This window comes from Galeopterus variegatus, unplaced genomic scaffold, assembly GCF_000696425.1.
Source record: "Galeopterus variegatus unplaced genomic scaffold, G_variegatus-3.0.2 Scaffold1338, whole genome shotgun sequence".
Taxonomy (NCBI): Eukaryota; Metazoa; Chordata; class Mammalia; order Dermoptera; family Cynocephalidae; genus Galeopterus; species Galeopterus variegatus.
The window spans coordinates 228375-251420 of record NW_007727449.1 but is presented as its reverse complement, the minus strand read 5'-3'; the positions used below and the strand labels follow the sequence as shown (position 1 = coordinate 251420).

The 23046-nt window shown below is 36.8% G+C and overlaps 1 protein-coding gene across 2 annotated transcripts in view; it reads right to left on the bottom strand.

Moving 5' to 3' along the window:
• KIAA1958 (KIAA1958 ortholog) overlaps nt 1–23046 on the bottom strand; it is a 79486-nt gene that overhangs the window by 14316 nt on the left and 42124 nt on the right. For both annotated transcript variants that reach the window (XM_008576359.1, XM_008576358.1), the window contains one exon: nt 6134–6306. In XM_008576359.1, coding sequence (XP_008574581.1) covers nt 6134–6306 — 173 coding nt within the window. The remainder of the gene's footprint in view (nt 1–6133; nt 6307–23046) is intronic.

Genomic DNA, 23046 nt, shown 5'->3' with positions numbered 1-23046 from the left:
GCACTATCCAGTGCGCCACTGGGCCGGCCCTCTTATGTTCTATTTTGATGTGCACACACACTTAAGATCTTTGTGTCTTAAAAAAAAAGATCTTTATGTCTTCTTGATGAATTAACCCCTTTATCATTCTGAAATTTCCCTCTTTATTCCTGTTAAAATTCCTTCTGTAGAAATCTACTGTGTTTGATATTAATATCCACTTCAGGTTTGTTATGATTAATGTTTGCACAGTATGCCTTTCTCCCATTCTTTTACTTTCAACCTTTCTTGGTCTTTACATTTAAAAAGTCAGAGGTGATATGATGTAGGTGGGGGAGGGGAGAGAGGAAGGGGCGAAGAGGAGCAGGTAAAGGGTCATGAAAATCAACTACAATGTATATTGAGAAGTTAAATAAATAATAAATAAAATAAAAAGTCAGAGGTGGATGGCACATAGTTGGTTCTTTTTTTTTTTTAAATACAGTCGGACAATCTCTCCCTCTTAATTGTAAGGTTTTAACCATTTCCATTTAATATAATTATCAGGATGACTGGGTTTATATCTACCATCTTGCTATTTGTTTCTATTTGTTCCATCAGTTCTTTTTTTTTTTTTTTTTTTTTTTTTTTTTTCTGACTGGTAAGGGGATCACAACCCTCGGCACTGCGCTCAGCCAGTGAGCACACCCGCCATCCCTATATAGGATCTGAACCCACAGCCTTGGCGCTACCAGCACCGCACCCACCCGAGTGAGCCATGGGGCCAGCCCGTTCCATCAGTTCTTTGCTCCTTTTTTCCCTCTTCTTTTCCTGCCTTCTTTTGGGTTGAATATTTTTTACAATATATTTATTTCCACATTAGGGTTATCAGCTCTTTGTTTTATATTTTTAGTCTTGCTCTAAGATTTGCAAAATACGTCTTTAACTTACCACAGTATACCTTCAGATACTATACTACTTCACACAGACTGCTGGAACCTTACAAACTATACTTTCATTCTTCCACCTATCCTTTGTGGAGAGTTGGAAGAATACATAGTTGCCATGCATTTTTTCTCCATACATAACATATAAACCTTGCAATACATTGTTACTGGTTTTGTTTTAAACTGTCAATTATCTTTTAGAGAAATTTAAAAATGAGAAAAAATGATACCATTTCACGTACTTTCCATTCATTTGTGAGGGTCTCGTTTCCATCTGGTATTATTTTGCTTCCCTTTAGCATTTGTTGTTGTGTAGGTCTTTTGGTGATGAATTCTCTCAGCTTTGGTTTGTCTGAAAAAGTCTTTTTCTTCTAAGTACAAAATTCAACTCTTTAAAGATGTTATTCCATTGTCTTCTGCTTGCATGGTTTCTAATCAGAAGTTCTTTTTTACCTCTTTTTTTCTCTTTTCTGTATCAAGTTAATTTTTATCATTCCATTTTATCTTCTATTATTGTTTTTATTTTAAGTCAATGATCTTTGAAAAAAATTAAATTAAAAAATAACGTATATTTACCCATGTAGCTATGATTTCCAGTGTTCTTCATTCCTTTCTTTAGATCCATATTTCCATGTAGTATCACTTTCCTTTTGGCTGAGTGGCTGAAGGACTTCTTTTTTGGCAGCTGGCCAGGCCAGTACAGGGACGAAGGACATCTTTTAACATTTCTGAGTATGAATCTGCTGCTGATGAATTCCTTCATTTTTGAAAGCCTGAGAAGTCTTTATTTCATTTTCATTTTTGAAAGATATTTTCACTGGCAATAGCGGAAATATTTTTCTTTTTTTTTCGTTGTCTTTCATTTGCACTGTTTCTGATGAGAAATCTATTGTCAACTATCTTTGTTTCTATATAACATGTCATTTTTTCTCTGGCTGCTTTAAAGTTTTCTCTTTGTCAACGGTTTTAAGCAGTTTGACTATGATATGCATTCGTGTAGTTTTCTTCATTTCTTGGGTGAGGTTCAATGAGCTTCTTGTATCTGTGAGTTTATAATTTTTATCAAATTTGGAGAAATTACCATTATTCTTCAAATATTTTTCCTTCTCCCTTCTCCTTTTCTCCTCTCCTTTTAGGGATTCCAATTACATGTATAGTAGGGTAACTAAAATGGTCCCACATGTCACACTAATGCTCTGATAGTGATCAGAATTTTTAAAGTTCTTTTCTTTCTGTTTCTTTTTGCATAGTTACTATTGCTATATATTCATGTTCACACATTTTCTTCTCTAATGTTTAATATGCCTAACCACTTTATTTTTCATTACATATTGTAGCTTTATCTCTAGAAGTTCATTCTGGTTCTTTTTTATATCTTCTATGTCTCTACTTAACTTTTTGAACTTATCAAATATAATAACTGTTTGAATGTCCTTGTCTTCTACTTCTATAATCTGTGTCAGTTCTGGATTGGTTTTGATTAATTCATTCTTTAAGGGATATATTTTCTTGCTTACTTGCATGTCTGATAATTTTTGTTTAGATGCCAGACATTGTAAATTTCATTTCTTGTGTTCTAGATATTTCTATATTCCTATAAATATTTTTAAGCTTTGTTCTGGGACACAGTTAAGTTACTTGAAAACCATCTGATTCTTTGGGGTCTCACTTGTAAGATTTGTTGGGTGAGAAAAGAGCAGTAATCAGATTAAGGCTAATTATTCCCCACACCTGATGCAAGAATTTTTTGAGTATTCTATACCATGAATCCTGAGATTTTTCTAGTCTGGCTGGTGAGAACAGGTACTGTTACCTCTAATCCTTTTAGGTGGTTCTTTGCTAGCCTCAGGTTGCTTCCTCACATGCATATGCTGATCAGTACCCAGCAGAATATCTGAGGGGAGTATCTTCAGATCTCTTGGGCTCTCTCTGTGCAGCTCTCTACTCTTCAGGATGATGTTATGACAACTCTAGCCACCTTAGTCTCTGGACTTGCAGCTCCACTTCCTCAAGTCAGCAAGTCTGCTGTGCTCTGCCTGGATTCTACCCCCTTGCACTACAGACCTGTTGACTTTCTCAAGGAAGCAAGCTGAGGCACTCATAGGTATCACCTTGTTTGTTTCATGTCTCTTAGAGATCACTGTCCTTTGCCTATTATACAGAGCCTTGCAAAACATTGTTTTATATCTTTATCTGATTTTTGGTTGTTTCAGGCATCTGGTCCTCCAAATTGGCTGTAAGTGGAAGACTTTTCTTCTGACTGTGAATCACATGATCCCATGTCTACTAATATTTGACTAGATGCTAAAAAATTGTGAAATTTACATTGTTGAATTCTGGATTTTGTCATACTTTTTTCAATTATTGTTAAAATTTCTCCCTCATTTTCTTTCTTTCTTTTCTTTTCTTTTTTTTTTTTTTTTTGCAGCTGGCCAGTATGGGATCTGAACCCATGACTCTGGTGTCATAAGGCTGTGCTCTAACAGCTGAGATAACCAGCCAGCCCTAACGTTAAAATTTCTTTCTGGTGGGGCCAGCCCGGTGGCGCACTGCTACAGTGCGCCGCTTGGGAGCGCGGCGGCGCTCCCGCCGAGGGTTCGGATCCCACATACAGACCGGCCACTCACTGGCTGAGCGAGGTGCGGGCACAACACCGAGAGTTGCAATCCCATTGCCGGTCCTGGTCCGGTACGGGCATGACACTGAGGGTTGCGATCCATTGCCGGTCACGAAAAAAGACAAAAAAAAAATTTCTTTCTGGTGTATTCATGTCCTCAGTATCCCCAAACTCTGATCTCTGTCTCAACTCAGTGAGGTTGCCAGGCTCTGTTCAGATTCCCCTCCCTTCACTGCAGCTCAGAAATTGCATCCAGAAAGACTGAGAGATGATAGCACTCCTCTCAGTCTTCCTCTTTCTTGGGGATCATGACTATGCTTCCTGTTCTGTCTGAAAAGAGTTGTTTCATATATTGTGCCAGTTTTCTAGTTGTTAAAGCAAGAGGGTAGTTCTGGACTCTTTTATTCACTCATGACCAGAAGTGGATATTTTAATTTATTTTCAAATCTGCCAGATCATTTTGATTAGCATGATGTTGCTTGTTTACTTTTGTTTCTATAAAAATTTCATACATAGTTAGTGTACAATCTACTGTCTAAAGTCATGGTATCTAAATCTGTTGTTTGTTGTTTTTATTCATCCTCACTCATGGTGGTTTATTTCCTTGAGTGGCTGGTGATTTTTTTTTTTTTTAATGAACACACATTTAATTGATCTTAATCTGCAAAAGACCTATTAGAAACTTAGCCCCCACTGTGACTGTTAAAAGGGTGGGAAATCATATCATGGTAATTGAAAGGTGGAGGCTTGAAGAAGTGATTGGATTGTAGGAACATGCAGTAGTGAATGGACTAAAAATGGTGGTCAGGGGTGTGGTTCTGAGGGCTTTAAAAGAGGAGAAGAGTTTGTCTTGCTCTCTCTCTCTGCTCTCTCTACTTCCACCATCTTGCAATGTGAGACCTCTGGGTCACTGTCACCATCACCAGATAGACTTTGGACTTCCCAGCCTAGAAACTGTAAGCAAATAAATTCCATTTTCTTTATTAAAAAAAAAATTATTATTAGCATATGACTCTGCTAGGAACCAGGGTATGCTACTGACCTAGAACCTCTTTAGGACCTTTTCAGTGTCCTCTTCTAAATCACAGATTCTTCAGTTCATCTACCTGTCTATTCCTTTCCTTAATGTTATCAACATATGCCCTCAGGAAACCATGCCTTTCATGTGCTTACTGCTCCAGTTTCACCTCTCCTTTTTGGGGGGTGTGGGGGGTCCCTTTCTTCTTGTAAGTGCAGCAGAAAAGCCCCTCATGCTATCTAGTGCACCATGCTGCCAGAACTAGAAACCTGGATTTCCTTTCATCTCTAGTTCGATTCTTTTAGCACATCACCCAAACTCTGAGATCTCACTGGCCCTTGGGCTTCAATTATGACTTCCACTTGAAAGAACTTTATTTATTTTTTTTCCTTTTTGTCTTTTTTCGTGTCCGGCAACGGATCGCAACCCTCAGTGTCGCGCCCGTACCGGACGGGGACCGGCCACGGGAACGCAACCCTCAGTGTCGCTGTCGCACCCGCACCTCGCTCAGCCAGTGAGCGGGAACCGGTCTGTATGTGGGATCCGAACCCTCGGCGGGAGCGCCGCCGCCTACAGGCGGCGCACTGTAGCAGTGCACCACCAGGCCGGCCCCCATTTGAAAGAACTTTAAATCTACACTTACAGCTTTAACATTTCCACCATGTTTTAAATCCCACATTTCCAATTACTTTTTGGACATGTCCATCTGGATATCTGAATTAGATTCAATATATCCAAATAAAAATACAGTATATTTCTGTTCTGTCCCCAGATATCTAAGACTTTTTCCTTCCATTCACAAACTTCAATTATTTCAACTTGGAAGAGACCTTAAGAGCTCATTTTACAAATGGGGAAACTGAGGACCAAGAACATTAAATAACTGTTTGTTCATCACTTCCAACTGATTTGTGTAAAATACCACTTTCATTATGTTCCTTCCTGCTCAAAAGAAACAAACAAACAAAATAGAACAAAACAAAACTTCAGGGGTTTACCTTTTGTCTGATGCTTGCAGATCTTATGGTCAGAGTGTTCTCCTTATTGCAATAGTCCCTCTCCTTCCCTGCAATAATCCTTTTAAATAAAGTCTCTCCTTACCAAAGACAAAAACAGGAAACTTCAGTGATTTCCCAGTGTTTATAAAATTTAGCTTGGCAGTGAAGGGTTATCAAAATCCAGTTTTATAGTCCACTATATCCATATATGAAGCCTCTGCTGTACGTAAGTGAGTCTATCCCCCTAAATTGTACTCTTCCTCATATCACTCAGCCTAGAAGACTCCTGGCCTCACCTAATTCTACTGAAATTTTACCTCTTCCTCAAAATACAGCTTCAATATCAATTTTCTCTCTGGTCTCACCAAATAAATGCATTCATCCATCAGAATTTTTCAGGTGTTTCTGATCTATAATTCATAAAACACGTACTAAATTCTGCTTTGTACTGTAGATATTTTTCTATTTTATGTCCTTTTGATGTTTCCCAGGCAGAAAGCAACTGTTCTGTATTCTCTGCAGTGCTTAGCACAGTGCCTGGCACTTGGAAGCTCAGTGAAGGTGGAAAGAAGAAGTAAACTCAAGAGTCCCTTACCTTGGTGATGTCCGTGTGATCTTTGAGCCCGTTGGTCATGCACCAATATCGCCACACATTCAGGGCGTACCGCGTGGCTTTGGTGGTATTTGGGCTTACTGCACTGGTACACAGATCATTCAAGTCATCATTAATATTAAATACAGGAAATTTGTTGAGCTTAGTAGAATAAGCTAGAAACAAAAACAATAAAATCATTAAAATAATTTGCCATTCTCTTCTTTTGAGAATTATATCTTGGGATCATATTAAATAACAGAGAACTCAAAATATAACACTATGAAAAATGAAATTTCTATCCACTATACATATATTACAATAAATTAAGGAGGCAAGAATACTTCTAGGATAGAACCAATACAGTAACCTTGCATTTAATCCCAACTATTCTACTGTGAATACTAACTGGTGCACTAATGCATGCATTTCAATAATTGAAGGGAAAAAATGAATGCTGAAAAACAAAGAATGCTCTATCTAAATTTTTCACTGGAAAAAATAGAATTTCTATTAACAAAAACAACAAAAATATAGAAGGAAGAAAAGAAAAAACTACACAGCCTTAGCACATGAAAAGCTGTCATTTCTTTGTAAAATATAGTCTCAAATGTCTTGTGTGCCATCATGGGCAGCCTTGAATTAAATGGTGTTAGCATATTTCTTTAACTTTTTTCACATACTAATAAAGAGATATTTAAACCCTGATTCCACAACCCACCAACTAGGTTCAAATCAGAATAGAATGTCAAGTGAGAAAAATACTAGCAGAAAGAGGAACTCACATCTTCTCCGACGAAATGGGACATATTTTAAATTGCCAAAATTACTTCAGATGGCTAGTCTTCCTCAATATGTCCACTTTAAGTGTTGTTTGCCAAAGAGATAACCAAGTGCATAACTATTAGCTGGCCTGTCTCCATATTCTGTCATCTGCTAAAACCAGGCTTACCCTGTTCAAAGTATTATCCTTGGTAGAAAAAACAAAGTCAAGGTAGACCACCTCGAAGTGAAAACATTGCCAACCTGTACTTTATCTAATAGTTCTGACCCTCTCTGGAATGTTAGTGTATTCAAACAAGGCGCTAACTGGCTAGGACTCTAAGAAATGGCAAAAGGAAAAGTTAATGCAGTTACCAGGGTGATTCTTTTCGCTTTACCTAACTCACCTCACCTTTCACTGCTCCCACTGCGGACCACCTCTGAAACAAACCACCAGTCTCCCGCTGTCCCCAGCATCTACCTGCACTCAGGACACTCACACCACACCTTCCCCACACACTGTCTGAGTAATCTCCCCAGAGTCTTTGTGCCAGTCGAAATACTATCTTTTTTCCAATTCCAATTTCCATTCCAAACTCACTTCTACGTACTTTTACACACTGACCCAACTCCCTTATTCTCTCCTTATGTGCCTTACATTTGCTGTATTATTTTATAGGAGTATGTTCTAATTGTGTCCAGAAGTTCTCTTCAGTTGGTTTGTATGCTCCTTAAGACTGTGTCTTCACCCTTTAACCTTGATCCTGCCCAGAACTACTGAACACACAATCATCTGCTTTAATAAATGCTGATAACAAGAGAGGAATAAATAATCCTGGAAACACCATCTGAAGTAACAGGATCACCCCATAAATTTAGATAACTCCTATTATTTGTAGGACTTGCTTGTTATTAGTGAAAGGATTCTAGTATAAAATTTATTATTGTTATACCTAGAACCAATTGAATGTCTACTATATCCTAAGAGGTTTTACATAAATTATCTGTAACCTGTAAACAAACCCATTGTTATACCTATTTTACAGATAAGAAAACTGAGCCTCATACATTTAAGTAACTTCATACATTCACTCATCCAATATTTACTGAGGTACCCTCTCTGTGCCAAGTACTGGACTGTTTACGTCATGGAGTTAGTAAGTGGTAGAGCCAGGACTTGAACCTGGGTCCCTCTGACTCCATGCTCCAGCCGCCACAGCAAAGAAATTAGGTACTATAAGGATGAAATTTTCAGTAAAGAATACATTTTTGATATTAGTCCCTTGTGTTTATGAAAAATATCCTGGTCCCCCAAATTTACTTGGATCAACTTTCAGTAAGGATAACAGTCTGATTTATTTAGACAACCACTGTGGTTTCGAACAGGTAGAATGATTAAGTTTAATCATTACATTAAGAAATTACATAGCCTTAATTTATTTTTTTTCTTCATTTTTATCACAAGACAGAGACTGTACACTGAAAATGTCTTGTGTGCCATCATGGGCAGCCTTGGATTAAATGGTGTTAGCATATTTCTTTAACTTTTTTCACATACTAATAAAGAAACCAAACTCTTAGGACATAGTGAAACAGGTAAAAAAAAAAAAAAAAAAAAATTCGTATGCTTATACAATGGGAAAGAAATTGTGTGAAAATGATTGAATGACACATATGGTTCCTTTGTGACTGTATTTAAGGAATTTGGGGGGTCGATGTTATAGTGTTATGCTGCTGAGAAAATTTTTAAGAGACCATACTGATGGAGAAACAAAATGAAGAACTTACAATTGAATATAGGAAAAAGGGGACTACTAAAGAAGGATTTGAATGGGGTTTTTTTCCACTAGAGAACACCCTATCATCCCTGCCAGAATAAACTTCGTGTTCAAGAAAATAACAGAGAGAATTTTACTAGAGCATTGGACTGTATTAAAATGTAAATTCTAGAATTGTCTACTTTCTCTTATTCTTCCTCTTTTCCTTCTCTTCTTCTTCCCTTTTCTTCCTGAACTATTCACTTTTAAAGTTGTTGGTGGGGCAGACCAAGGTAGAAATCTGTACTGGAGTATGTGTGTGTTGGAGATGTGATGGCCTAGAGTGAGGTACGGAGCCTGAAAAGGGGAATGAGGGCATCTGCATAGAACTGGCCAGTGAGGGCTGAGAAATATATTTCAGTAGGGGGGCAATCTGGCAAGCACTAACACCGCTGCAGTTGGGAGAGAAAAGCATCCCACGGAGGAGCAGCCTGGCAGTTGGTGCCATAGTCTGGGCAGGGTAATCCAGGCAGCAGCAGGAGGTATCGGGAGAAGGCCTGTGTGAAAAGTCAGAGGCTGACTGTGTGAGTTGTGTGACGTGAGGTGTCACAGCCCAAGCAGCATGAAGAGGGCTTCTCCACAGGAGTCTTCCTAGAATGGGACGTCAAAGCTCAAGTGGAGTGAGGAAGTTATCTGGATCTGGGAATGGCCCAGTGCAGAGTGTCATAGGTAGAGCTTACAAGGAGGGCATCTGTGTGTCTGTGGGAGGCAGAACACAGTTGGGTGTTGGAGCCTGAGTATCTCAGGAAAGTCAAAGGAAGACTGAGGGATAAAGGACATAACTAAAAGCAATACATGATTTTTAATTGGATCCTCTTCCAATAAAGGACATTGTTGGGGCAATTGGCATAACGTCAGTGGGAACAGAGGCTTAGATGGTTACAATGCATTTGTGTTAATTTCCTAATTTTGATGACTATTTTATGGTTATGTAGGAGAATGTCCTTGTTTGTAGGAAAATCACACAAAATCACTTGGAGGTGATGTTGTATCAGGTTGGCAACTTAATTTCAAAGCAGTTTAAGAAAAAAATGTTCTCTGTAATATACTTGCTACTTTTTTGAGTTTAAGATTATTTCAAAACGTAAAAACTATTAAATATATAGTAATAAAGAATTCAATAGATGGGGTAACAAGCAGGTATAACATATAAAACATAAGAGACAATTTGTGAACTGAAAGGTCAATAGAAAATATACAAATTGGGGCCGGCCCGGTGGCGCACTCCTACAGTGCGCCGCTTGGGAAGCGCAGCGGCGCTCCCGCCGAGGGTTCGGATCCCACATACAGACCGGCCGCTCACTGGCTGAGCGAGGTGCGGGGGCAACACTGAGGGTTGCGATCCCGTTGCCGGTCCCGGTCCGGTACGGGCGCGACACTGAGGGTTGCGATCCGTTGCCGGTCACAAAAAAAGAGACAAAAAGGAAAAAAAAAAAAAAAGAAAGAAAATATACAAACTGAAGCAGAGAAAAGAATATAGCAAACAGAGAAAACTGCTAATACATATAAGAGACATAGTGAAAGGTGTAACATATTTTTACTAATTACAGTCCCAGAATGAGAGGAGGGAACGGGAAAGAAGCAATATTTTAAAAATATTGGGAGTCTGAAAAAAAAAATATTGGATGAGAATTTTCCAAAATAAAATACAATCTACAGATTCAAGAAACTTCCCTAACCACGTAAAATAAATATAAGAAAAATTAAACCTACACATATAAGAATAAAAATGCTGAAAACCAAAAACAAAGAGAAAAATCTGAAAAGAAACTGGAGGAAAAGGACAAATATCTTCAATGGAGTAACAATAGATTGACTGATTTTTCAGCTGAAATGATGGATGCCAGAAAACAGATGATAACTTTAATATGCTGAAAGAAAATTACCATAAGTCTGAAATTTATACTCAGCAAAGCATCCTTCAAAAATAAAGGCAAAATACAGACATAGTTACACAAAATAACGAGCATATTTGTTATCAACAGTCAAATGTTAAAATAATAAAGGGAGTTTCTTGGACAAAAGGAAATGATCCAAGACAGAAGCAAGTTAATGTAGAAAATAATAAAGAATACTGGAAAGAGTTCATATATAGGTGACTCTAAATAAATACAGCTGTTTAAAACTATACTAATGTGTTATGCAGTTTTATATTATAATAGCACAAAAGAGGGTAACCGGAGCTAGTGTTGAAAAGGTCCTCGCATTATCCAGATAATGAAGAAAATACTAATTTAAAATAGACTTTAATTATACAAGGATGAATATTTTAATCTGTATGGAATCACTACAAGAATAATAAAAAAATGTATGACATAAGTTAATAGAGGAAAAAAATGGAATAAAAAGACTTGCTTAATCAAAAACAAGGCACAAAGAATAGATGGGACAAAAAACGTAAGATGATGGAGCTAAACCTAAATATATCAGTTATTACAGAGTCGATATTCTAATTAAAAGATAAATATCATCATGCTGGATGAAGAAAGAAACTCAAGTATATGCTCCTGGGAGAAAAAACACACCTCACACATATGAACAAATAAGGTATAAAGGTTGAAAGCAAAAAAGATGAAAAAAGTATATTATGTGAACAATAAAAAATGAAAGCTGGCATAGCTATCTAATATCAGACAAAATAGACTAAGGCAAGAAATTATTAGTAGAAATTCAACAGGAAGGTATAACAATCCTAGATTTGTATGGACCTGATAACGTAGCCTCAAAATATAGACAGCAAGGGCCGGCCGATGGCACACTCTGTAGAGTGCGGCGCTTGGGAGTGTGGGGGCGCTCCCACCAAGGGTTCAGATCCCATATAGAGACCAGTCTGCTCGGGCTGGCCCGTGGCTCACTTGGGAGAGTGTGGTGCTGATAACACCAAGGCCCCGGGTTCGGATCCCATATAGGGATGGCCGGTTCGCTCACTGGCTGAGCGTGGTGCTGACAATACCAAGTCAAGGGTTAAGATCCCCTTACCGGTCATCTTTTAAAAAAAAAAAAAAAAACTTGGGAGACCAGTCTGCTCACTGGTTGAGCGCGGTGCGGGCGCAACACCGAGGGTTGTGATCCCGTTGCCGGTCCCGGTACGGGCGCAACATCGAGGGTTACGATCCCGTTACCGGTCACGAAGAAAGACAAAAAGGAAAAAAATATATATATATATAGACAGCAAAAATTGAAAGAATTAAAAAGAGAAATAGGCAAATCTGCAACTAAGAAATTTTAACACATCTTTCTCTATAACCGAGAAAACATGCAGACAAAAACTAATATAGATATATATGATTTGAACAATGCAAATATCAAAGTAGACCTAATTGATGTATAAAGAACACATACCCAACAACTGCAGAATACACATTCTTCTCAAGGGCACAAAACACTTTGTCACTTCTACCAAAAATAGAAATGCTAGGTCATAGAGCAAGTCTCAGAATTTCAAAAAACTAAGTCATTCAGAATATGTTCTCTAATCAGTAGAATTAAAGTGGAAATCAATTGTAACAAGATAATTTTTGCCAATTAAGTGATAATATACTTCTAAATAATAATATATTATACTATAAATATATATTTACATAATATAAATATATAAGTACAGTTATATTTATATATAATAAATAATACCTACTTTCTGGTGGAAGAAAAAAATCAATGGGAATTGCAAAATATTTCAAACTGAGTGATAATTACAATACAACATGCCAAAGTTGTGGGATACTGTTATTGAAGATCCTAAAGAGAAAATGATAGCATTAAATGCATAGATTAGAAAAGAAGAAAGACTAAATATCGACTGTACCAAGAAATTATTCTAAAAATAACACATGTACTCAAAAAAGTAGAAAGAAGGAAACAATACAATTAAGAACAGAAGTCAATGAAATAGGAAAGAAATTTATAATTAAGAAAGAAAAGTAATACTGAAGTAGATTTGAAAAGACTAACAAAATTAATAAACTACCAAAGAAAAAAAAGAGAGAAGGCACAAATTATACAAGGAATAAAAAGACAGCCTACAGATAGTAAAAAAATAAATAAAAATATTATGTACAACTTGATGCCAATAAGTTTGAAAATTTGGATAAAATGGACAAATAGAAAAACCACAACTTACCAAACTAAATAAGAAACATAAAGTTTGAATAGTCCTACATCCATTAAAGAGATTGAATCCATAACCAAAAATCTCACAAAGAAAACCTCAGGTTCAGATGGATTTTACCAATAAATTCTTCTAACATGATAGGAACAAATAATGCCAAACCTACAAAACTCTGAATATGAATAGAAAAAGAGGGACCAGCCAATCTCTTTTGTAGGGCAGTATAACTTTTCTATTAAAATACAGCAAGAACAATAAAATTACTGACCAAGTCAGCTCATAAATACAGACACAGAAATCCTTACCACAATATGAGAAAACCAAATCCCTACTTTACACCATAATCATAAAACCCAAATGGATCATGACCTAAACATGAATGGCAAAACAGTAAAGCTCCTGAAGGAAACATAAGAGACCCCACATATTTTGAAATAGGACACCAAAATCACTACCCCAAAAGTAAAAGATTGATAAACTGGATTCCATTAAAATTAAAAACAGACATGTATCAAAATGCACTATTAAGAGATAAAAAGGCAAGCCACAAAGTGGGAGAAGATATTTGCAGTGCATTTATCTGACAAATCAGTTAGAAGGCAGATAGTCCAGGAGTTCCGGTCAAAAAAAAAAAAGGCTGATAGTCCAATTAAAAATGGATAAAACCTGAATGAGCCCTGCATAAGAAAAGAAACATAAATTAAACTCACCAAAATGTCTAAAATGAAAAACAAAACCTGCAAGTATCAAGTGTTGATGAGGATGTGGAGCATTCTTATGCAGCGGGCACAAGCATCAATTTGTACAACCACTTTGGAAAATAAATGGCTGTATCTACTAAAGTTGAACACAGGCCATTTTATGAGCCAGTAACCCTACACCCAAATATATACTCAATAGAAATGTTGTATGTATGTGTACCAAAAGGCATGTACATATGAGTGTTCATAAAAGCATAATAGCATAATTAATAATAAATAGTCCCAAACTGGAAATAACCCTATGTCCATAAACAATAGAATGCATATGAAATTGTAAAATATTTATACAATGAATTATTATACAAAAGTGACAAGGAATGAACTACATGCAAAAACATGGATGAATCCCACAAACATAATGTTAAGAAAAAGAAGCCAGACACCAGAGTATATTGAAAGGGTATATTTATATAATTCAAAAACAGACAAAATGACTCAACGGTGAAGCCAGTATAGTGTTTACTTTAGGGAGGTAACAACAGGTAGGACACATGAGGGAAGCGTCTGGGGTTCAGATAATATTCTATGTCTTCCTGTGGGTGGTGATTACAGTAATATGTTCACTTCATAAAAATTAATCGAGCTATACACTGAGTTGTGCATTCTTCTGTTTAATTCAATAAGAAAAATGTCAAAAAAATCCTTAAAATTAAAAATGTATATACAAACCTAATAAAAAATTATGTCATGAACCTGGATGGGAAGTCTCAATATTGCAAAGATGTTTAATTTGTTCAAGTAATCTTTAATTCAAAGTAATTCTAATTAGAATACCATTTTTTGTTGATATTTGTCAGGTTGATTCTAAAGTTTAGGAGGGTAAATGCATAAGAAAAGGAAAGCAATTTTGAAAATAATAATTGGGAGGCCTTGCCCTGAAAGATATAAACATGTACTACAACACTGCAGTAATTTAAACTGTAAATTGCTCATAAAGAAATAGATAGATCATGACTACAGAAGAGTCCAGAAAAGCTCTGTAAATATGTAAATACGCAAATTGAGTATATAAAAAAAGGCTTTAATCCAAATTGTTCGGGAAATGATAGACTCTTCAACAGATGGTTTAAGATAACTGGCTATCGAGTTGGGAAAGCAAAAACAGAAGCAAATAGCTGGCCAGCTGACTCAGTTTGTAAAGCATGGTACTGACAACACCAAGGTCAAGGCCAGCCAGCTGCCCCCCCACCCCAAAAAGGCAAATCTTGAATCCTATTTCATCCCACACCAAAAAACACATTTCTAAGTGGCTCTATTTTTTAAAAAAACTGTTTCCATAGGGCCGGCCCGGTGGCGCACTGGATAGTGCGCCGCTTGGGAAGCGCAGCGGCGCTCCCATCCGAGGGTTCGGATCCCACATACAGACTGGCTCCCGCTCACTGGCTGAGCGAGGCGCGGGAGCAACACCGAGGTTTGCAATCCCGTTGCCGGTCCCCGGTCCGGTACGGGGGCAACACTGAGGGTTGCGATCCGTTGCCGGACACGGAAAAAAAAAAAGACAAAAGACAAAAAAAAAAAAAAAAAAAAAAAATGTTTCCATAAAGAAGGCAATTTTCATGATCTCTGGGAATGAGAAAAGAAAGCCTTTCTCAGCATGACACAACGCAGAAAGGTATAACAAAAAATACATGAACAGATCAGATGACATACAAAATCTAAAAATTCTGCACTGAACAAATTTTAAAAGATAATAAACAGACCTGGAGAAAATACTTACAAAACATAAAGTGACAAAGGACATATGAAAAGCTCCTACAAATCAACAGGAAAAAGGTAACTACTAGAAAATGGGCCCTGGATATAACGGGCAATTATTCACACAAAAAAACCAAATAGTTAGACATCATGAGATATATTTCATTTATCAGGTTGCAAAAGTACAAAAAGGTCCGTATCTAAATGTTTGCCAGGATGTGAGGAACTCGCACTCTCAGCCAACAGTGAATGGTGTCTGCATTGGTATAAGTTTTGGTGGAGAATTTTGCCTAAATGCAGAAATACACAAATATGCAAAGATAAATGAACAAAATGTTCGCCAAAGACCCATTAGCAGAGGGATAATTAAATAATTACACATATATTTACATGTAGTCAAAAGTTGTTACACTTCCAGATGCTAACACGAAAATAGGTCCATAATATATTAAGTTAAAAAGAAAAACTCATTTTAGAACAATATACATATCATGATTCCATTTTTTGTAAGAAAAATAAAGATGATCTATTTATAATTGCATACAAAAAATCTGGAAAGATACACATCACTTTGGTTAGTAACTAGCTCCATGGGATTTTAAGTTTTACAATATGAATATATTATTTTTGCAAGTTATAAAAATTACTAGGGCTTTGGAAATGTATATGTAGGAAAAATTAATAAAGTGTTCTTTTTATTTGGCCCAGGAATTCTTTTTTTTTTTAAATTTATCCTAAGGATTTAATCATAGATGTATACAAAAATGTATGCTCACAAATCTTAAGGCAAATTTGTAAAAGAAAAAAACTGGAAACAAATCCAATCCAACAAAAGCATTGTAAAATAGATTTTGGCACATCTGTGCAATGGAAAACTATGTAGCTGTATAACAATCCACTTTCAAAGGCTAAATAGTTTAATTACAATTTTTGAAGAATACTTATGGATGAGAAATTCCAAAATAAAACACCAAAATGTTGAAAGTTCTTATCTATTGGTAATAAGAGTCCTGTAATTTTTATTTTTTATTTCCTATGTATTTATAATTGCCAAATTATTCACAATGAATAGTTCTTTATTGTCTTAGCATTTTATTTTCCTTTTTGTCTTTTTTACTGACCAGTAACGGGATCGCAACCCTCGGTGTCGTGCCCGTACCGGGGACTGGCAACGGGATCGCAACCCTCGGTGTTGCACCCACACCGCGCTCAGCCAGTGAGCGGGAACCGGTCTCCACATGGGATCCGAACCCTCGGTGGGAGCGCCGCCACGCTCCCAAGTGGCGCACTCTCCAGCGCGCCACCGGGCCGGCCCTGTCTTAGCATTTTTAAAGCATTATAAATCTCAATAAAGCAAATGCTGGTTTTACTTCCATTTTTTTAAACAATAATTCAATCTGAAAATGTTTGCTATCAAATTCAGTGTTTGATTCAAAACTATCTTTTGAGATGATATATCATCAACATGAAGTACTTTATACATATTAGCCATTTTAGTCACATGAAATCCTGAAAATGATTATTTTTAAAAAAACTAAAAATAAATAAAACTGTTAAAAAGAAAACATTTTTTGGGCCGGCGCGGTGGCGCACTGCTACAGTGCGCCGCTTGGGAGCGCGGCGGCACTCCCGCCGAGGGTTCGGATCCCACATACAGACCGGTTCCCGCTCACTGGCTGAGCGAGGGGCGGGTGCAGCACCAAGGGTTGCGATCCCGTTGCCGGTCCCGGTCCGGTACGGGCGCGACACTGAGGGTTGCGGTCCGTTGCCGGACACGAAAAAAAGAAAAAAAGAAAACATTTTTTGATTGGTAGGTAAATATTATATTTGAATTCTAATATTCTTTCCCTAGCAGGGAAGTAAAACTTGTCACATTTTAAATGTGTAACTTGCAAACACATTTAAAGATAGGTTCCTTGTCACAGTACCATGAAAATATAAAATTACAACTATTTGTAATTTTAATGCAATCTAAAACACTAACATAGAAAAATACAGTCATTGTTCCTATATGGAATATTCAGCTATGAGTAAAGACCGGTGGATTATTCAGACATGAAAGAAATATATTTGCATTTCTGCAAAATAATTGTCTGTGAGAGAATTACATTTTCAGGTGTTTTAACATGTTTGTCACCATTAAATAATTTTAGTGACACAATAAAGATGTCTAAAATTAAGCAACTTAATTACAATTATTTTGAACGACCATTCCTATTCTGTTCAAGGAACACTGCCAAGTGTGCTCAATGTAATGAACAACATGTGGAGAATTATTTCTGACTAAAAAGATTTTCCTTAAAACGAGGAAGTCTAGAACTTGACATCTACTGAGCTTGGTATATTTGCACCTATTTTCAAAGCATCTGACAAGGGGATTCACATAGTACAGAAAAATGGCCAAGAGAGCTCTGCAGACAAAGTTCATTGTTAGTGGTAGGGCTGTCTGCTCCCTTACGATTTTCAGGGCTGGGGCTCCAGGAAAGCCTCTAATTATATATCCCTTACTACTGGTTTTGCCACCCTGTGGGCTGTTTGAGCAGTCACAGGCACAAATGCTTCCCCTTCCAGGATTTCCCCCACCTCTGTTCTCAGACACTACACTGTACATGGAATGCTTGGCTCAATGGGCATTGACTATATCCTGGGGCCAGTGCAGTTTCCAGGTCAACAGAAATTTCTCGATATCTGGTTTAACTTGTTATTTATTCTTGCTGGCAAGTGTGGGTGTCAAATCCCAGATCTTGTTATCAGCACCACACTCTAACCAACTGAGCTAACTGGCTAGCTTAACCTGTTTTTTAATTTGTTTGTTGTAGCTATAAAAGCCAGCCAGCTTTGCAGGAAACATTTTATTAAATGAATGAAGACTGGTCATTATACCCAAATACACACAAAATACTATAACTAAAGCATGCTCTCATTATAGAGACATCACTGACACTCAGCCGATTTTATTTGATTGCTTTTCTTATTTCCATAAGTTTTAGGAAATATTGAAAACAATATAAAATTATACTACATTAGAGGCAAACATTATTACAGACACAAAAGAATAAACTACTGGGACATAAAACTAGAATTTTATTTAGATCACAAGTACACAGACAAGTATGAAGCAAAAACAGTGAGCTGGTAAGACGAAAACATCTCAGTGTAAAAGATCAGTAAGCAACAAAATAAAAATGAAACCAACACTCCTCTTATTAAAGGATAAACTTCTATCATACTATTGCAAATATCAAGTGGAAGAGGATTAATTGACCAACAGCCTCACAGTCACACATTTTAACATATTAACTGGAGTTTCCCTCCATTTCAATTCACCCTTCTCCTCTTTTTTCACAAATTACAACTGTAGCAGCTTAAAAAAAAATTTCAAAATATGATTTGAGTGAAACAGGCACACATGTGCTTTTTTCATGTATATCAGTTAAAAGCCAAGTGGCCAAACAACATATAAAAAATGGCAATCTAACAAACGGAAGGAAAAGTAAATGAATCTACAAAGAACAGTACTATATTTTTTCATAAATGTTTTCTAAGTATTAAGTGTGGTTATTATATTTATAGACAGGTGCCTGATCTTAAATTATAGTGACTAAATTGATAAATCTATTATTTTTATTCCCAATTAACTTCTAAATGACAGAGTAAAAAGAACCTTGAAAACATTCTTATAAGAAAGTTGGAAGACCTTATTTAGAAGCTGAATACAGCATTCTAGAAAACCATGAAAGTTCCTCATTTTAACAGACAAATGAGGCATACATAATGATTTTGTTGAATCCAAAATGCTTCCAGTCATTTTCTCACCAGGTTTCAGGCCTATGTGGTTATAGTTACATTTCCAGATTACAACATAAAAGGTACAAACTATTACTCACCATGGGGCTAATCTAATCTGGCAAATCTATGTCTAACTTTAGTAGTGAAAAGGTTTAGGGGCCGGCCCGGTGGCGCACTGGATAGTGCGCCGCTTGGGAAGCGCGGCGGCGCTCCCGTCCGAGGGTTCGGATCCCACATACAGACCGGCTCCCGCTCACTGGCTGAGCGAGGCGCGGGAGCAACACCGAGGTTTGCAATCCCGTTGCCGGTCCCCGGTCCGGTACGGGGGCAACACTGAGGGTTGCGATCCGTTGCCGGACACGGAAAAAAGACAAAAAGACAAAAAAAAAAAAAAAAGAAGAAAAGGTTTAAAGTCATGGGGGAAACTGGAAACGATAAATTAGAAACCTAATAAATATATATATATATATATATATGTATTATTTGATTTTAAATTGCCCTAGGCATAGAAGCCTCAGGACAGACATATGAAATGTACAGAAGATCCAAAGACAGGAAATAAATCCAAGAGGAGGATTCAAATAAATGTGCCCATTGCTATCTAATAGAAATTGTTAATCATTAGGATATATCATGCCATAATCTTTGGTGTCCAAGATATAAAAGGAATTCTTGGTGCAAAGGCTTTGCCTGAAAACCCCTGATGTAGGAATGAAGAAATACTTTTATGTGACTTCTGGAGGCCACTGGACAAAGGCAGAACTTCTTTAGACTATATGTAATTGAATTTCCTTTTATTGCTTAATCCCCTCATTGAGAGGCAAATGTTTAAAGCATATTCTGGAGAAAAGGCTCACGGTTAAAATTTGCCTTTTCCTTTAAGCAGAGAAGTGGTGGGGACCTAGATGAATTCATTTTAATATTCTTAGAATTAAATCAGTAATTTCAGCAGCAATGTGTTCAAATACAGCATTAGCTGTCACTATGTATCTGAGAGTCACAAAAAAATCCTCTATATAAATTCAGGAGATTATCCCTTTGTTAAAGGAATCTTGTAATTATAAACCCACTGAACTGACAAAAGGAAACTGCACTAAGTAAGGAGTCTTGGCATGTTGGTGTAAAAAGGCTCTTCAGGAAACAGCCTTATTTCCTTAATATTTTGTAACAGTTCTCCCTCTGTTCTCAGAGTATAAAATAAGAGCATAGTGATATTTCTTCCATGTTGAATTTTAACAATGTATAGCAGAGTTAATTCGTCAAGACAACTTTCTCTCTCCTTTCAGAGTTTGTTTGGTATCACTGAGGCCAGATGGAAACATCAGGAACCAAACTAAATAGGTGGGCATGAAAAAATCCTGATGGTCGGGCCGGCCCGGTGGCGCACTGGATAAGTGCGCCGCTCGGGAAGCGCGGCAGCGCTCCCATCCGAGGGTTCGGATCCCACCGGTTCCCGCTCACTGGCTGAGCGAGGCGCAGGAGCGGCGCCGAGGGTTGCGATCCCGTTGCCGGTCCCCGGTCCAGTGCGGGGGCAACACTGAGGGTTGCAATCCGTTGCCGGACACGGAAAAAGACAAAAGACAAAAAAAAAAAAAAAAATCCTGATGGTCACAAGGCAACCAAATATACTAAATAAGTCTATGCCAATGCTGAATGTACAAGTTAACATTTAGGACTATGAGGTTTCAATGGTCCCTTATAAAATAAAATAAAATTACTCAATATTCTTATTAAATGCAATTTGAACAATAAGCCATGATAACCAACAAAAATAATGTATGCACCTCACAGTCCTCTGTTTTTACATTGTTTAGCCTATAAGTATCCAGATCAAGGGAAATTATGCTGCTCCATTGTCACCCTATTGGATTTTTCTGTCAGGTGTGCAAATATCAGAAGAAAAAAAAAGATTTAAAATTCTAGGGGATAGAGTAATGTATAAAGGTCAGAATTCTTGCTTGCTTTCCCTTTCTGAAAATGTTTCACCTTCAAAGAACTGGGAAAGCGTGGAAGAGAAGCTGACCTGCCTGGAATTATTCATACGAAGCAAGATTTTCAAGTTTGGCACCACTTGACAACTACAGTGTTCCCTTCCGTAGAGGCCACTAAGTGCTGGCTCAAATATTAAACAACAAAGTACGTACTTTCTCAAGTCACACAAACAAATGTTGACTGGCACAGCCTTTTAGCAGTTTTTTAGTTTAACTACAGTAAGTGATAGCAGCAATGTTAACAATTCCACATAAACACCACAAACACATATATGAAAGAGCACCTATAACAACATGCAAAATCTCAACAATGACATCACTGGATATTACACAATGCATAGAAATTGTAATTTTTTTGGCAAGATTTTTTTTTGTAACAAATGCTTTATAAAACAAAGTTCTTTTGTTATAAATGCTATTTAAAAAGTTGTAATATAATGGACTGTAGATATAAAAGTTCAGTTAGATAAAGTTAATCTGAGTGTATTAATACTAAACATGGTATTAATTACTGCTACTTCATCCAGTATAAATAATCAATTATAAATTAATTTCTAGTGGAAGTATACTAAGGTATTTGATTTATAAAATATAAGAATTACATAAAATAAACAGGCATAAAAATCACTAAAATACAGTTTAGACAATTACTGTTAGGATTCTATATTGCTGATGCCTTCCTAATTCTACTCACCACAAATGAGTTATGCCAAAAGCATGTTCAAAGCTCTTATTGGAAAAAAACGCATAATGGTAAAAATGTTCCCTAATTCCAGTGTAATACCAAGATAGACATTAGAAATCTAGCAAAATTCAACATTCCATAAAAAGACAAATAATTACACTATAACTTTTAAAAAAAAATCCTAGAATTTGATTTTTTTCCAACTCTGATCTGGTAAATATAATTTGTAAAATAAAAACTTGTGAAATTCTTAAATATTCACATTTGAATTCCATTTCAAAAGAGTGGGAACTTCTTCCATTAGTTCCCATTTTTTCTAAATAAAATCACTTCAGAAACATTCTAATTATGTTGATAGAAATTTGATCCTCTTGACTGAGAATGTGTACCAAACCTTCAAATACGATTTTTAAAACTTTCCATAGACTATAAAAGGATATTGTAGACTGCATTCAAAACCAATAATTTAGATGCTATGTAGCTGAACATCCAAGTGAATACTGAATTTTTAAAAAGTTACTTTTTAGTTCATAATTTATAACTGAAATTCATATACTTAAAGATTGCAGATAGTTTGTTTCCCCTCCATAACTGAAAACTAAAAATAAATGGGGGAGGTTGGGAGATGTTCCTTAGAATAAAAGAACAATTATGGTTAGAGATTATTCTAGCAAATTTCAAAAGAAGAAGTTGCTAAAATCACGATATAACACTATATAATGAAAAGCGAAACTTCACATTCAAAAATAGCCTATTTGGCAACTGACAGCTTGAATCTACTCCTAATAGAAATTTGAGGGCTTAAAAAACAATTAAAATTTGGAATACAGGAAGAAAAACATACTTTTTCTAACTCAGTGGAAATGTAGGGTTGTTTTTCCTCCCTCTTGTCCATAGGCAGGAAGTCAGGGTGCCTGGGCTCTAGTCCTGCCTCTACTCCTAACAAGGTGTGAGCAACTGGGCATTCATCTCCTGTCTCTGGGGCTGTGTCTTCTTCTGTAAAAGAATGGATTAGATTAGATGTTTCCAATCTTATTTTCCACCCAGCACACGTGAGGGATGCATAATAGAGGTAACAACAGCTCATTCAGTCTAGTGAATCTCAAAAAAAAGGAAGGCAGGGGAATAGGGAACATGAGAATTCTCAAGAATTTGTGTTTGAGGGTGTGTTCTCTTTGCTGTTTCCATCTTTTTGCCCTCTCCACCCACTTCCTCTAGGAGGACATGCTGACCCTTATTCACAACACTGAAAATCACTGGGCTAGATGATCTCTCTTGGGTCCTTTCCAGGTCTAGCCTGTATGATTA